Below are 14,546 nucleotides of genomic sequence, written 5' to 3' on the forward strand. Positions count from 1 at the left end.
TAATGCTCAAAATAAGTTTAAATGTTTATAATAATCGTAAACAATTAGTTTCCTTTTTAATGAAATTATTTTTAAACAGTAAAAAAGTAATGGTTTTTAATACTTTAATGAAAACCTAAACTTTGTTATTTCTACTTTTTTTAAATAAAAATACATAAAAGCACTTTAGTACAAAAACTATTAGTATTATAAGATGTAATGTTTAATTCGAAACAATTTTTTTGTAAGAATAAATAAATAAATTCATAAGTAATCTGCTCTCGAATATAAACTATTCAAAAATTAACACAACTATTAACTAAGGTATAAGCTTTTAATGTATAAAAGTTTTAGATAAATAGAGTTCAGAATATATTTAGTTGCTAGTAAGTTACGTTACTCATACCAAAGCTCTCTCAACATATTTTGAAAAAAAATATGAAAAAATTAATTTGATTAAATTTATACAAAAACATTTGGAATATAATTTTTTAAATTTACTTAAATTAAATTTACTTCTTTAAATTTACTATAACAACACTGCAAACAAAATAAACAACTATACAAATCAAAGCTAGTTAAGGTTAAATTTTTTGAAATATTCTTTATAAAACCGAAAACATTAGTTTTGTTTTAATTGTTGTAAAGAAAAAATATTAAGGCAAAAACAGAATATTTAGTGTACATTGTTTTTTTTGCAATACCGATGTTAAAAGAAAATTTTGATTTGTTTTCCTTCAAAACTGGTTGTAAATATTTTTATTATTGTATATACGCATTTACAAAAAACAGGATAACTTACTAAAAAATTAAAGTTTGATAAACGAATACTCGATTGCACATTTTAAGACATCGCAATTAAGTTGAAAGAAATAAAAAGCAATTAATAATAACAATTAACAACATATCATAAAATTAAAACTGTCTGATTAACTTCATTTGAGTTATTTTTATTCACTTAATGATTATGGAATATTTTGTAAACGTTTTAACTATATATAGTTTTTGTTGAACATCGTTTTTTGAATAATAATTAAAAACTTTCTAAAATCTTATATTTTTTGTCAAAATTATTTAAGTTTAAAATACAGTTTTGTATGAGTAAGTTGCACAAAAATTCATGACTAGATGTCTAAATTATAAAAAAACAAATGTAGTATTAATAGTATTTAGTTTTGCTGTAAACAAATAAGAAGAAATGTTTACGTAAAAAATCCATAACTAAGTAAAAATATGTTGTAGTACTAAATATAGCTTAAAAGTTATAATCAAATTTCCTTAGAACTAAGCGCTGAAATAAGACTTTACTTGTGGTCTATAAAAAGAGTCTATAAAGTATAAAAAGTTATCTGAAAAGTAGTTGTTTCGTTTTGAATCTATTAATTCAAAGTGCTATTTCAAATGCTATAGCTTTGCTACGTACAAAACAAATTTTAAAATGTTTAGATTAGTAAAAGAGAAGTTTATTAAAAAGTTTAATAAATATATCATATTAGTTGTACTAAAACAATATTTTCTAAAAAAGATAAGCATGAATAGTACTAATTTATCTATCAATAAGTGTTTAAAAACAGTAGGTATTGTTTTTTACATAGTTAGTTTTAACCTTAGCTATCTTTTTAAAATCGCAGTTTTTACGTCTAATTAAGATTTTTATAAACTAATCTGTTGTTATTAATTAAAAACTTTCTAATATTGTTACTAATCAATAACTTTTGTTGAAATTTTTTGTTAATTTTTATTTTTCATAGTAATTATCTTTGGCAAATGTTTTCAAACCAACGACGCAAAACACAATTACTAGACGTTGTATAGATAAGTGTAATAATGAAAAGGTTAAAATAATAAAGCTGCCTTATAATCCAAGTAATTAACCTTTCCCTTTGAAACAATCAATCACAAACGAGTTGGTAGAAATACGTTAGAAGTTGAAAAAGTGATAAAGTTTTTTTGTTAAGTTAAAAACTAAAAATATAGATTACAATATATCAACTAACCAACTACATCCGATCTCAAATATGCTATAATGCGCCTTAAAGGCCCCGAAAACGCAATGAGTGCGCGCTGGCACCAAGACAATGAATTTACGTCAATTTTCGATTTGACAGACTGAGACAAGTTTTTGGTCCCTTGTTTTGCGTCTTCGACATCAAACTGTGAACGTTGAATACCAGATATTACCGACTTATCATCAACTATCCTGTTACTAAAAACAATTTTTTCTTCTGTTCTGCGTTTCCATGGAGACGTAGAAGTAGGAGTAAGAGGGGGTTGCTGTGGCGAATTATTACCATTGATTTCTTCACCATGGCGACAATGACGATGTCGAGACGTCATTAATACGAAAAACAGGATGCTTGTAATGATGATTTGTTGAAAAACTTATGGTTTAAGCAATAAATTGTTTCTTTTTCTGCTATTCAACGATTTTTTCTTACATTTACCTGCTAGTACCTACGTTTAACTTTCATTTTAATATATATTTTGTTTAATAACATTAATTCTGTCATAAACAATCAATTAACACTGAAAACTTTATGAATACTAATTTAAATTAATTCATTTTTCTGATATAGCTTGTTAACACTTTATATATAAACAATTGTTACATTTAGTCGAACTGTATATACTTAGCTTAACTTAAAGTTTTAACGCAAATGTTTGAACATTACATTTAAAACAAACTTAATTTTATGAAATATGTTTTAGCATTAAAATACAACAGCTTTTCAAGAAAATATGTAGAAAAAACAAGTATTTAGATTACACAAAATATATTAAATACTAAATTACAAAATTATTTATTTTATTTTATTTATTTAAACATTTTGACTTATAGTTATTTTTTAAACTATTTAAAGAAAATCTGTGAGTGAGTAACAGATCTCTCTTTTATGAAAATTATAAATTTTCTATTATTTTATTGACCATGTATTGCAAAATAATGGAAACTAATAGTTTAAGCATGTGGTCCACATTGAACAAAAAGCTTCGTATGAAAAATACTCATAGTTTTAACAAATATGTCTTCTCTTTCATTAGAGAAATAAGATTATTCAAAAAAACTTGCGTAAATATATATTTTCTGTTTTAAAATTGAGTCATGCCTTTTTACAGGAGTAAAAATCAATTTATTTTAAATTAATCTTTGATACTATACTTAATACATTAAGATTAATTACATTAATATTTAAATAAATTTTCATATTAAGTTTTTCAACTTGAACACTTCAGAGGTTTTTTAATAAATTAAAATTATTGAGTACTTAAGTTATACTTAGTTGCTAAAATTTTTCATAGAATTAGAAATTGTTGTTACTTAAAACTACTAGTTTTACTTATATAAAAAGTTATTTTAAGCTAGACATAAGCTATTTTCAAGGTATTTATTAAAAATTTTAGTTGAAGTAAAAATAATCAAATTAAAAAACTTTTGAATTTTTGTTTGAAAAAAAAAATTGTCTAAAAAAAAGTATTTTTTTAACTTAAGAAATATATTTAATTAAAAAACGTTAACAAACAACCAAATTCAAAAAAAAAACTTAGTCAAATACAAACATTTTGAAATTATTTTAGAAAAAGGCTATGTTAATTTGCCTGAGTAATCGGCTATACTAAAGCTTTATAAAGTATAAAAAAACAAAGTGGTTTTTTAAACGAAAATGTTAAACATTTTTTTCTAAGTTCTGTGAAAATTTACTACGATATCTTTAATTATGGTGGTGAAATAGTTGATAACTTTAAAACAGTTTTCAATTAAAACTTATTAAAAAATAATTTATTCCTAATTTTCTGTTTTACTTACAAAAAATTAATTAAATCTAAGTTTACTACCTAAACAAAGTTAACACTTTTATAAGACTGAAAGTAAAACTACCTACAAACATTAAAAGGAAAGAAAAGACTAAGTAAAGATAAAGTAAAGAGAAGAAAACTAAACTTTTCAGTCTTGTGTCGTCTAATCAAGGAACTGGTTCAAGCTGGGACAAAATTACAAGTTAAATAATAATAATCATAAACAAAAGATACAACTTGAAACAGTTGACAAAAAATTAAAAATACAAATTAAGGCTTGTCTAGAAAATATACTCGAAATGTGATTTGTTTTTAGCTAAGAATTAACCTAACTAAGTTAATTTTCGCTAAGTATAACTAAAAATAAGACAGATAAAAGGAAAATGACTGCAAGCTGTCGTTTGCTAGCATCTTCTGCTCCCACTCAAAATTGCCTTTTCTCATGGGATTTTCTCATCTCTAACTATTGCAAATTATTTTGCTACCAATAAATCAATGAGAATGCGACTAACTATATAATGGTAATGAAAATAAAGTGACCGACTAAGTAGCTCAAAATAAGTTTTATTTACTGTAATACGTTTAATTTTAAAAATATTTAATTTGACAACTTAAGACAAAATTTTATATTACCTTTTGAACAAAACTATTTTAAGTACTTTATTTAAAATTACTGTAATAAAAAGATTGGTGTTTGAAAAAAAAGTAAACTTGATAATAAACTTTTTCATCTCACAGTAATTTTATTGCTCGTGTTACATTGACGTAAGAAAAGCGCTAAAACAAGATAAAAATTTTTTATCTCAGTCGTTGACACTAAAAATTCTTTATTCTAAATATTTTTACGTGTGAGCATAAACACTAAAAGATAGTAAATTATTCATTGGTCACGCACAAGGCACCAAAATCGAAAGTTTTCCGTCGAACTGATACAAAACTAATAAAAAAAAGTTATCACCTTTATTTAAATAAAACATTTTTTAGCAAATTTTAGTTTTATAGCCGCTAACTTTTCTAAAATGTACTACTTTAACTGAATGAAACACACGTTAACAACGAAATTTTAAATAAAGTTTATATAAAGTGTGATTTTTGGACAAACTGCACATTTATCGATTTGCTACCTTTCGATTCTACCTAGCACTGCTTACTTATTGTCTGTTGTGCTGATTCGTTTAGAATTAGATTTGTAATTCACTTTCGTCTTTCACATGACAAACTGCCTGAAATCTTTATTATTTAATCTTTTTATTTAATTAATCTTCCAATTAAAACAGAATTTTCTTAGCAATTAGTTTACATATTTTTACATTATTTCGTATATTTCTTTGAATTTATACATATGCAAACACAGAGCTTAACTTCATCAAAAAATACATTAAAACTTTTAAAATCTTTAAACTAAGAAATTAAAACTACAAAAATAAAATTCTGGACTTAAAGAGCTGAAATTAGATAAAAAAAACTAAAGCGGAACAACTAAAATATTCTATATTGAAAGCTTTAACCAAAAATTTGAAAGTGTAATGCTTTTGAATTATTGATTTGTAAGTGGGATTAGACGAAAAATCTTATAACATGTTAAAATACAAAATGCGTTTTCTTTTGAAAACCAAAAGTCTTTTTTCTTAGAAAACTTCACTCGTGTCAGACATGGCATTTGAAACATTTCTTTAAATAGTTTTAAATTTTTTAATGACCTTGAATTTAAGCCTGTCATATAAAAAATATAGAACTTTCTTTCCGTTTAAACTTTCTTAAATACCGAAACACCGAGTACAGAAGTTTTATGAATATGCATAAACTTTTTTTTTCTGCTTGGCTTTAACTTCAAAAGCAAGGCAAACAAATTTAAATCCATGTAATTTTTTGTTATATAGCAGGCATAAATACAACAACGTCAAAATTAAATAAAAACAGGGCTTAACAAAAAATAATTGTTGACTGAAATTTATAGTGTTGATTTATAATGGTTCAAAACTAGTATTACAAGTTGCTTTAGAATATTTTTTAAGAGTTATTTTTAATTAATAATTAATTTACAAGTTTTTTATTAATATTCAAATTAGCTCTGAGTGTTTTTACTTTTTTTTCAAAACTTTTTCAAATATTATTACAACTATAACTTTATTCAAACTAACAAACTTAAAAATAGAAAATGGTAATATATTTAATATTGTTATTGTATAAACTTTGAAAATAATCGTAATTTGATATACCAACAATTTTAGTTAATATAACTGACTAATGATCTTTAAAACTTTCAATCTAAATTAAAGTATGTCAAAAAAGGTTCAAATTTTATGTTGCCATAAACATAGAATTTTATCAGCTTATAAAAAAAATCACTAACATAAATAATTTTTTTCTTGTTAAGTCAGCATTCGAAAAAGTTACTAAAGTCAAGCTAAATACATAGAAATCTCAAAGTTTTTGAGTATAAACACTTTAAAAGTTTTCAAAGTTAGCACAAATTAATGAATATCTCTAGTAATTTTGATTTAAATTTTTTAAGTAAAATAAATTTTTAAGTAAATTAAATAGCTGATTGACGCTTGAAGTGAAACAACGCTTTGCTAATAATCTTTCAACTAACCTTTGGAAAATGTAATTAAAAAAGTATCTATCAAAAAATCATATGAAGAACTCCAAAAAGTGGGAACGAGTCTAAATTGCACGAAGACAAAAATACACAAGGGGACTAAATTGCACGAGAACAAAATTGCACAAAGCTAATTCTGCACAAAGCCAAAATTGCACGATGGGACAAAATTGCACGAGGGAACAAAATTGCACGAAGACGTTTTTGCACCACGAGTCAATTTTGCACAAGTTACATTTTTGCACAAAATAGAGAAAAAGTAAAAATAAAAAATAAAAACAAACAGAACTAAAAAAATATTTAATAAAAAATAAAAAATTAATAGAAAAAAAAAAATAACCCGTGCAAAAATGTCTCCGTGCAAATGTGTCTTCGTGGAAAAGTGACCCTTCGTGCAAATTTATTTGTGTGCAATTTTATCCCCTCGTGCAATTTTGTCCCATGTACAATTTTGTACGCTCGCGCAATTTAGACAGCTACTCCCAAAAAATATAAAAAACTGTTGTAAGTACTAAAATTAATTCAAAATTAATTAAAATATTTTCCTATTTAGATGAAAAAAATTATATTCTAAACAATATTTAAGTATACAACTATTATTTTACAAAGTATCAATGTAAATATAGAAATGTGTAGTTATTTAAAGTCAATTATTAAAAAAGTTTGTTATATAAAACTTTAAAAAACCTAATGTAAAAACTTTGGTACTTTTTTAACTTTAGTAAACATATTTTACTATTATTTAAGTATTTAAATAACTCAATTTAATATGTTTTGGTATAATTTTAAAAGTTAAAATAAATACAAAACAATTACATACTACGTGAAAAACCTGCAATTATTTTCTGATTCAATCATTAGAAAACTAAAAACTAGAGTTTTTATACGAAAAGAGTGTAAGTCTACAGTGTACCCATCTATTACAATATGACTACTAGGCTTAAAAAAAAAACTCTTAGATATTAAAATTATCAGTTAAAATGTGACTAATATTTTAGTTTTTATCATAATATTTTTTTAAATCCACCTATCAAACTGTATAAAACTTAAAACTCTCATATTCGTTAATGTAGAAAAGTTAGTTTAATAAACATGTTTATTATCAGCAACATATTTTAAACTAAATAGTATGCGTTTGCATACAACTAAATTGTAGTAAACTAAATTCTAGTTAAAGGTATTAATAAAAGGTTACATTGAAAAACATTTCAGGTGTAAAATTAATATTATAAAGTTTTTATAACTAGCAAAATACTAAAATGTTTACTGAAATATAATGTATACTCAAAATTACAACTTATAAAGATTTTGAAACTGATGTTTAATACAAACTCATTTCATAGTAATTTCTATTAGATATTTAGTATTCAAACAAATGATATTTTTTAAAACATTTTTAATTACATTTGAAAACAGTTATACAAATAAAATTATAATTTAAATAAACAAAAAATTTATAGGCTTCCATAGTATAACAAAAGAGTTTTTTACTTAAAGGTAAATAGAAACAATAATAATAAATTCACAAAACATAGAAGTTTTTTTTAGTTTTTAAGAACTTGATAACAAAATATTGTTTGCTAATAAGTTTATAAAAAAAAAACTTTATTTTGTAAGTTTGGAGTTATTTAGATTACATTTAATGTTATTTTTGTTTTTACATTTTAATCAATTCACAAAAAACAGCTAAAACAACTTTAACGTGAGATATTTTTAACTTATAAAACTTTAAGATGATCTATAACTTTTCATTTATATAAATTTTGTTACTACTGTAGTTATTAAATAAATAAGCCATAGCAAGATTTTGTAGTTATTTAAAAATATAAATAGTTTTTATATAAACCACTGCTAAATACCTAATTATTTAAAAGTCTATAAATACAGTTTATTCTATTACTTTTTTTTTTATTACAAAACTAAATATAGAACAATAATAGTTTATTTTTTGTATGAAAAAAAAAATTAACGCATAAAAACTTGAATACTTGCTTAATTTTAAAACATATGGTGATGTGAGTTGTTATAATCAGTTTTATTAAACTTTCTAAGGTTCTATTAATCTCTCTACAGTATTAAAAATTAATAACCTATCATAGTTCCTTTTTTAAATAACCGTGATATATAAAAAAATATTTTTTTTTACTTCAAAATAATCTACAAAGTTTTTATTTTAGTTAATATTCATCTTGCTTGCTGACGATAGTTTTGGAAGTAATTGAAGCAAAATAATGAGTGTAAAACAAAATCTTTGTAAATTTTTTTGGAGTAATTTTTTATTTTTTTAATTCATTACAATTGAAATAAAGAAAAATCACAAAGAACAATCGACCTACCTAAAAGAAAATTTAAATAATTTAAATATTATAATATTCCTAATTGCTTTTTAAACAACTTGAGGCTAATTATTTATTTTAAACATCGTGTATTAACTTTAGAGCGATTTATGTTTAACAGGATGTTATCAACTTACACGTAACAAAAATATATTTATAATGCAGGGGTCGGCAGACATTTGGTGGTCGCGGGTTAAAATTTCGATAATAAAATTATTCGCGAGCCGTAGTTTTAGTTTTTACTCTTTATAAAAAACCCAAAGTATTTAGTGTACGTTTTGAATTTTCCGTTTTTTTCTAGGACCTTTTTTATTCTCGTAACTTAAATCTCAGAATATCTAATGTAAGTTTCAAATTTGCCGCAAATTTTGTCTAAGATAAATTTTCGCCTAACTACAAACTTCAGAATATCAAGTACAAGTCACTAGTTTTTTAAATTTTTTGTTCGACATTCCACATTTTCATGCTCCGTGGGCCGCTGGCTATAACTTTTATGGGTCGCATCCCATTTTAAATAAAAATATGCTCGCGGACCGAACTTTTACCCTTCATGAACCCTGTTATTATGTGAAAAATAGTAATGAAGTTTTAGGTTACAGCGTGTTCTTTTTTCCCTTAAAATTGTTAAATAAAGTTTATAATTTTATTTACACTTTTAATCATAACAAACTTAAACAGCACTCTATTATAAGTGTCATAAATAAAAAGTACTGTTTAAATTTATTATTTTTAAGTAATGTATTAGAACATGAAATTGTGACGTAATTATTAGATTTTTTCTTGAATGTTTAACGGCGATTTAATCTTATAAATCAGTATTTCTACAACTTCCATGTGAGTGCTTTATACTTTGATTTGTTATATACAAATATAACAAATCATGACGTAATTATATTTTGTATTTCATTTTAGTTTGTCATAATTTATATTTAATAATTACAAATATTAAATAGTTTTATAACAGTAGGATTTAACATTACATATAGTGTCTATTATTAGCCATCAATCTTACAATAATACAATAGTATTTATTTTTATCTTTAATAAACAAATATACACACCTACTGTAGCTTCTATTCTTTCATTACAGTATTTATTTTTTTACAGAGCTCCGTTGAAGTGTTTTAACTTTTTAACACAGAGAAACATGTGTTAATTACATAAAGAAAGAGTACTGTTGAAATTTGTAAATACATATATTCCAGTGAACTTGCTTCGCTAGGGTAATTAAATTTTGAATAGTTAATAAACATAGTTTTTTTTATAAACGTCAAACAAAAATATACTTGCTTGTAATCGTAACAAACTTCAAATAACTATAAATGCTTTCAAACAATACTCGTAATCCATCATAAAGTTTTTATAAGTTGATGAAAAGTAATACTTACTTGTCCTGGACTAGACGTTAAAAGGTATCCAAGTGGTGTGCGACTCGATAACCGAAATATTTTTTCGTGCACCAGGTATTTGGACCAAACATTTTGAGTGCTTTTAATTTGTCGTTCAATAAACGATATATATATATTCATTTAATTATTTATAATAGTAAAATCATTACCACATATTCGTCTTTATTTTTGTAAATAAAACCGATAATTTTTTAAGAATAAGGCATAATAAGTTGCAATCAATTATGTTTAATTACTAAGTTTAAAATTAAACTTGTGGTAATTAATAAATTATTGTTTTATTTTTACTGTGTTATGTACTACTTACATCTTTTATAGGTTGGGATAATTATTTGTAAACAATAAAAATTATATATGCATTCGTTCTAACTATTTTTTTTAAGAGTTTATAATTGGTATTTGATAATATTTTCAGAAACTTTAGTTTAGTTTCTTTTTGATAACTCTAAAACGTTATGAACATTTTTTTACGAAAAAAAAAACCTTTCTAACTAAATACACATTTTAGAATGACATAAATCTCAAAGAAAAACAATAAAACTCAATTAAAAACTTTCAAAGTATGGGTAATACCCGCCCGGTTTAATTAGTTGCTTATTGAAGTGAATAGTTTTTAATTGTATTTAATTTTAGGCAGTTTTTTAAAAACAAATAAAGCAAACTTTTTAGAAACTGAGTTTTTTTTTAATCTTACATATGTAAACTGTTTTTTCAATAGCTTACGTAAAAAAATCCAAGCTTAGTTAGTGAAAAATATCTTACTGTAAAACTACTCGTAACCTTTTTTAATATATTTTGGTAAATTAAATTTTGCATAATTAAACCTGGAACGTTCGTTGTTTTATGTACTTAAGGTCTTTTTCAATACTTAAACTATATGGTATGAAAAGTCATTATGTTTAAGTTTGAATTTTGATGTTTCAGTATAACAATTCTTTTTTTTTGTTGACTTCAGATTAAGTTAAAAGCTAAGAAATTTAATACTAATAGGCTTTAAATAAGGAAAAGTGCAAACAAACTTAAAGTTTTGCTTTCAAAAATTATACCTAATAAAATAACAACACATTTACACAGTACTCTTTCTTTATTAAACTAAAATTGTACTGTGTAAACTTTTTATTGTATACTCCAGTGAACTTGTTTCACTAGGATCTTTATTAGCAAACGATTTACTTTAAATTTTTAATAGTTATACGTAATAAAATAATAATTTAGGAGTTAATTTAACATATTTGAAATATTTATTTACTTTTTAAACGATTAAGAATTTATTTTATAACAATTAAGTGAACTTATTACAATATCTAATAAAAACTGCTTGCATTTACTGTATGATAGAATGTTAAAAACTTAAAACCATACAGTAAATGCAAGCAGTTTTTATTAGATATTCTATTAAGCTCAATAAATTCTTATCAATATTTTTGTTAACTTTTTTTGTAAATAGTTTTTCTACAATTTTATCAAAATATTACCAACTTTCAACAATTACCACAGTCTTAATCAAGCACATATTCTTTTAATAAAATGATTTATAATATTTTTCAAAAAGAATTAAGTTTCGTCTACCATTCAGTGATTTTAAAACTTTCAACTAAGTTTTTATGTTTTATTGTCAAAACAATGTTTCACTCGTTTGATATAAATCGAACTAGATCCTTAATTGACTAGTAAAATTTTATTCAATTTAAATTGATTTTTATATTAATCTCCTTATTATTAAGTCCAGACCTTTCATTGTGATCCCTAAAGGAATAAGTACACGATTTCGAAACTTTTAATAAATTTACACGATTTAATAAATAATTTTATATAATGTAATAATTTTTTCGTATAAATTTTAATTATAGTTTTATAATAAACGTATTTCTAAGAATAACTTAAATCTTTTTACTTTAAGTGTGAAACAATTTTATTTTGTTGTTTTTTTAACAATAAACGTAATTCTATCTACTTTGACCAGAAAGTATTGAGCATTATATAGCAGATTTAATTAAAGCAACAAATAATTTATTACATTTTTGGGAAACACTGAAGGAATTACTAAAAATATATATATATAAATAACATACTCTGGTCATAAGTTGGTTCTTCAGAATAAACATCTCGTAAAATAGGAAGAGGTATCCAAAAGTCCAAGCATCTGACGAGACAACAGTTACTCAAAAACGTCTCTACTGCCCTCCCACGATTGTTTATCTTTTTTTTCATACGCAATTTAGATTTTGTATTTGTCTGACTATCTTCTGTTTGCAATTTATCAGCTTTTGGTTGACCAGTAACAGTCATTTCGTTTTTTGACCCATTAAAGAAAACTTTTTTTGACATATTCTAAATAAAAATAGTTTCATATTTTTTATCCCAATTATCTTAAATTTGATATAAATTATACAAACTTAAATTTTATGAATAATCATTTTGGTTTAACTTTATTTAGTGCTCAAAATATTTTTTTCTTATTTTTTAGATAGTTTTAACTATACATTCCAATATAAGCAAAAGATGTTGTAATTAAAGTTTGATGTAGGGGTCGGAAAGCTACGGATTAAAACGACTTATTTTAAAGTTAAATCAATTTTTCAGAAAAAACTAAAGTAAGAAATAAAAAACTACAAAACAGTTGCTAAAAGTTTTGTTTTTTAATTTTTTGCTCATTCTACACTTTTTCAAAAACAATAATTCGGTTGATTGTTTTCATACTTCTAACTAAAACTTAATTAAAAAAATTTGGTCTGCAACAATTTATCTTTGTAAAACCGGCCTTTTGAATATAGTTTACTGCTGACTTCTGGTATAAAATGTTCTTGGTTTTGTAATTGATTTCAAAGTTTATATTTTTATTCTACTTTTCTTCAAAACTGGTAATGAAATATTTTCAACTTTTACATACCATTTGCAACTTAGTATGTAGAGATTACTCTTTTATATTTTATTTCACAAACGTTTTAAAAACTATGCGAGTTTTATTGTCAAGTAGTAAATGTTAAATGAATTTAAAAAATTATGTTTAGCAAAACAGTTTAAAAAATGTGTTTAAATACGTATGAATAAATATAAGCTTTAGAGTTTAGCAAGTAAAACTTGAGTAAATACATGTTAATTAACAAATTGTTGATAACTTTGCTTTTTTATTTAATGCTATTTGCGTGTTTATTTTAGGTCGTTCTTCCTCAAACAATATTGATTTCAGGCTGTAGAGTTCGCTTTGTTTACATCGTTTTAAAATTTTAAAGTTGTTAACTATGTCAGAGTTTTGACAGCATGTGCAATTAATAAGATGTTAAAATATTGCACTTATCTGTTCTGCAGTGGTCTGTAATTTGTCGGAAAACTTGTCGTGATGTTTCTGCAACATAGGAAATGCTCTGATCTGCAGAGCAAATGTATCTATAAATTACAGTTGCGTCACATACTTCCGAGCATTTACTTTTGTTATTAAAGTAGTCAGAGACTTTTTTGCTGGTGAAGGCCGGTTTAATAACAATGTTGTGTTTTTGAAATATGGATGCTATTAGTTTTTGAATTCTTATTGAACAACTACCAAAGTACTTTAAACTTTAGATATATAAAATCATTTATTGTAGTTTAAATTTAAAAAAGTAATAATTTTGGTCGGCAGGAATTTGGTTCATGGCAGGAATTTGGGACAAATTTTGAAAATAAAACTATTCGCGGGCTGCAGTTGTGCTTCAGTTTTTACTCCTCATACCAGATCCAAAATATCAAGTGTAAGTTTTACCCAAGACTTTTTTCCTTGTTCTTTACTTCAAACCTCAGATTATCCAGTGTTAGTTTCAAAATACGCGCCAAATTTGCATGCTCGCGGGCCGCACTTTTAATCTTTATAAGCGGCACGTCGCCCGCGAGCCACAGTTTGCTGATATCTGTTATAGTATTATATAAGTAGTCTTAGAACACATATTTTCGAATTCTTAATTTTACTAACTGCCGAAAATCTAAAATTTTGACTTAATATTTTCCATAAAAGAGATATTTAGAGTTCTGTAATTTCTTATAATTAGAATATAATCTATTTCCAAAGTTTTTTTTGTATATGTCAAAAGCTTACGTTTTGCAGTTTTTAAAGTAAAATTTGAATAAAATCGATTTAAACTGTTTAAAATTGTCGCTAATGTTTTCAGATAAACGAGTTATTTTAAATAAAAAATGAACGTTAAATCGTAAATTATACTGATATGTGTCATACTCGTTAAGATAAAGTTTTGATCATACCACTTCGGTCATCAGACTAAAAGCTTTCGGTAGCCTGAGACTCGAGTAGCTTTTTATTGACACTTGTCAGCCAATCTTAACTGAAAAATCTGCAGTCATTAATCTACAAACGGTTAATTATGTTTTACTATGAAGCTACGTTTGCTGGTAAGATCATTGACGTCTGTTTTGTCTAAATTTTTAATATATTGT

The 14,546-nt window shown here is 24.2% G+C and overlaps 1 protein-coding gene across 2 annotated transcripts in view; it reads right to left on the reverse strand.

Moving 5' to 3' along the window:
• The window catches only part of LOC145839587 (calsenilin-like), a 55,550-nt gene extending 43,104 nt beyond the window's left edge, over nt 1-12,446 (reverse strand). The window contains exon 1 of one of the 2 annotated variants that reach the window (XM_082947200.1): nt 12,194-12,446. In XM_082947200.1, the coding sequence (XP_082803326.1) occupies nt 12,194-12,410 (217 nt within the window). In that variant the 5' untranslated portion in view covers nt 12,411-12,446. Of the gene's footprint in view, nt 1-1,976; nt 2,477-12,193 lie in introns of those variants that run through there. The other variant, XM_082947199.1, reaches the window with a different exon arrangement.
• Between the last annotated feature and the right edge of the window lie 2,100 nt (nt 12,447-14,546).

Source organism: Thalia democratica, chromosome 6 (assembly GCF_965202585.1).
Source record: "Thalia democratica chromosome 6, ktThaDemo2.hap1.1, whole genome shotgun sequence".
Classification (NCBI taxonomy): Eukaryota; Metazoa; Chordata; class Thaliacea; order Salpida; family Salpidae; genus Thalia; species Thalia democratica.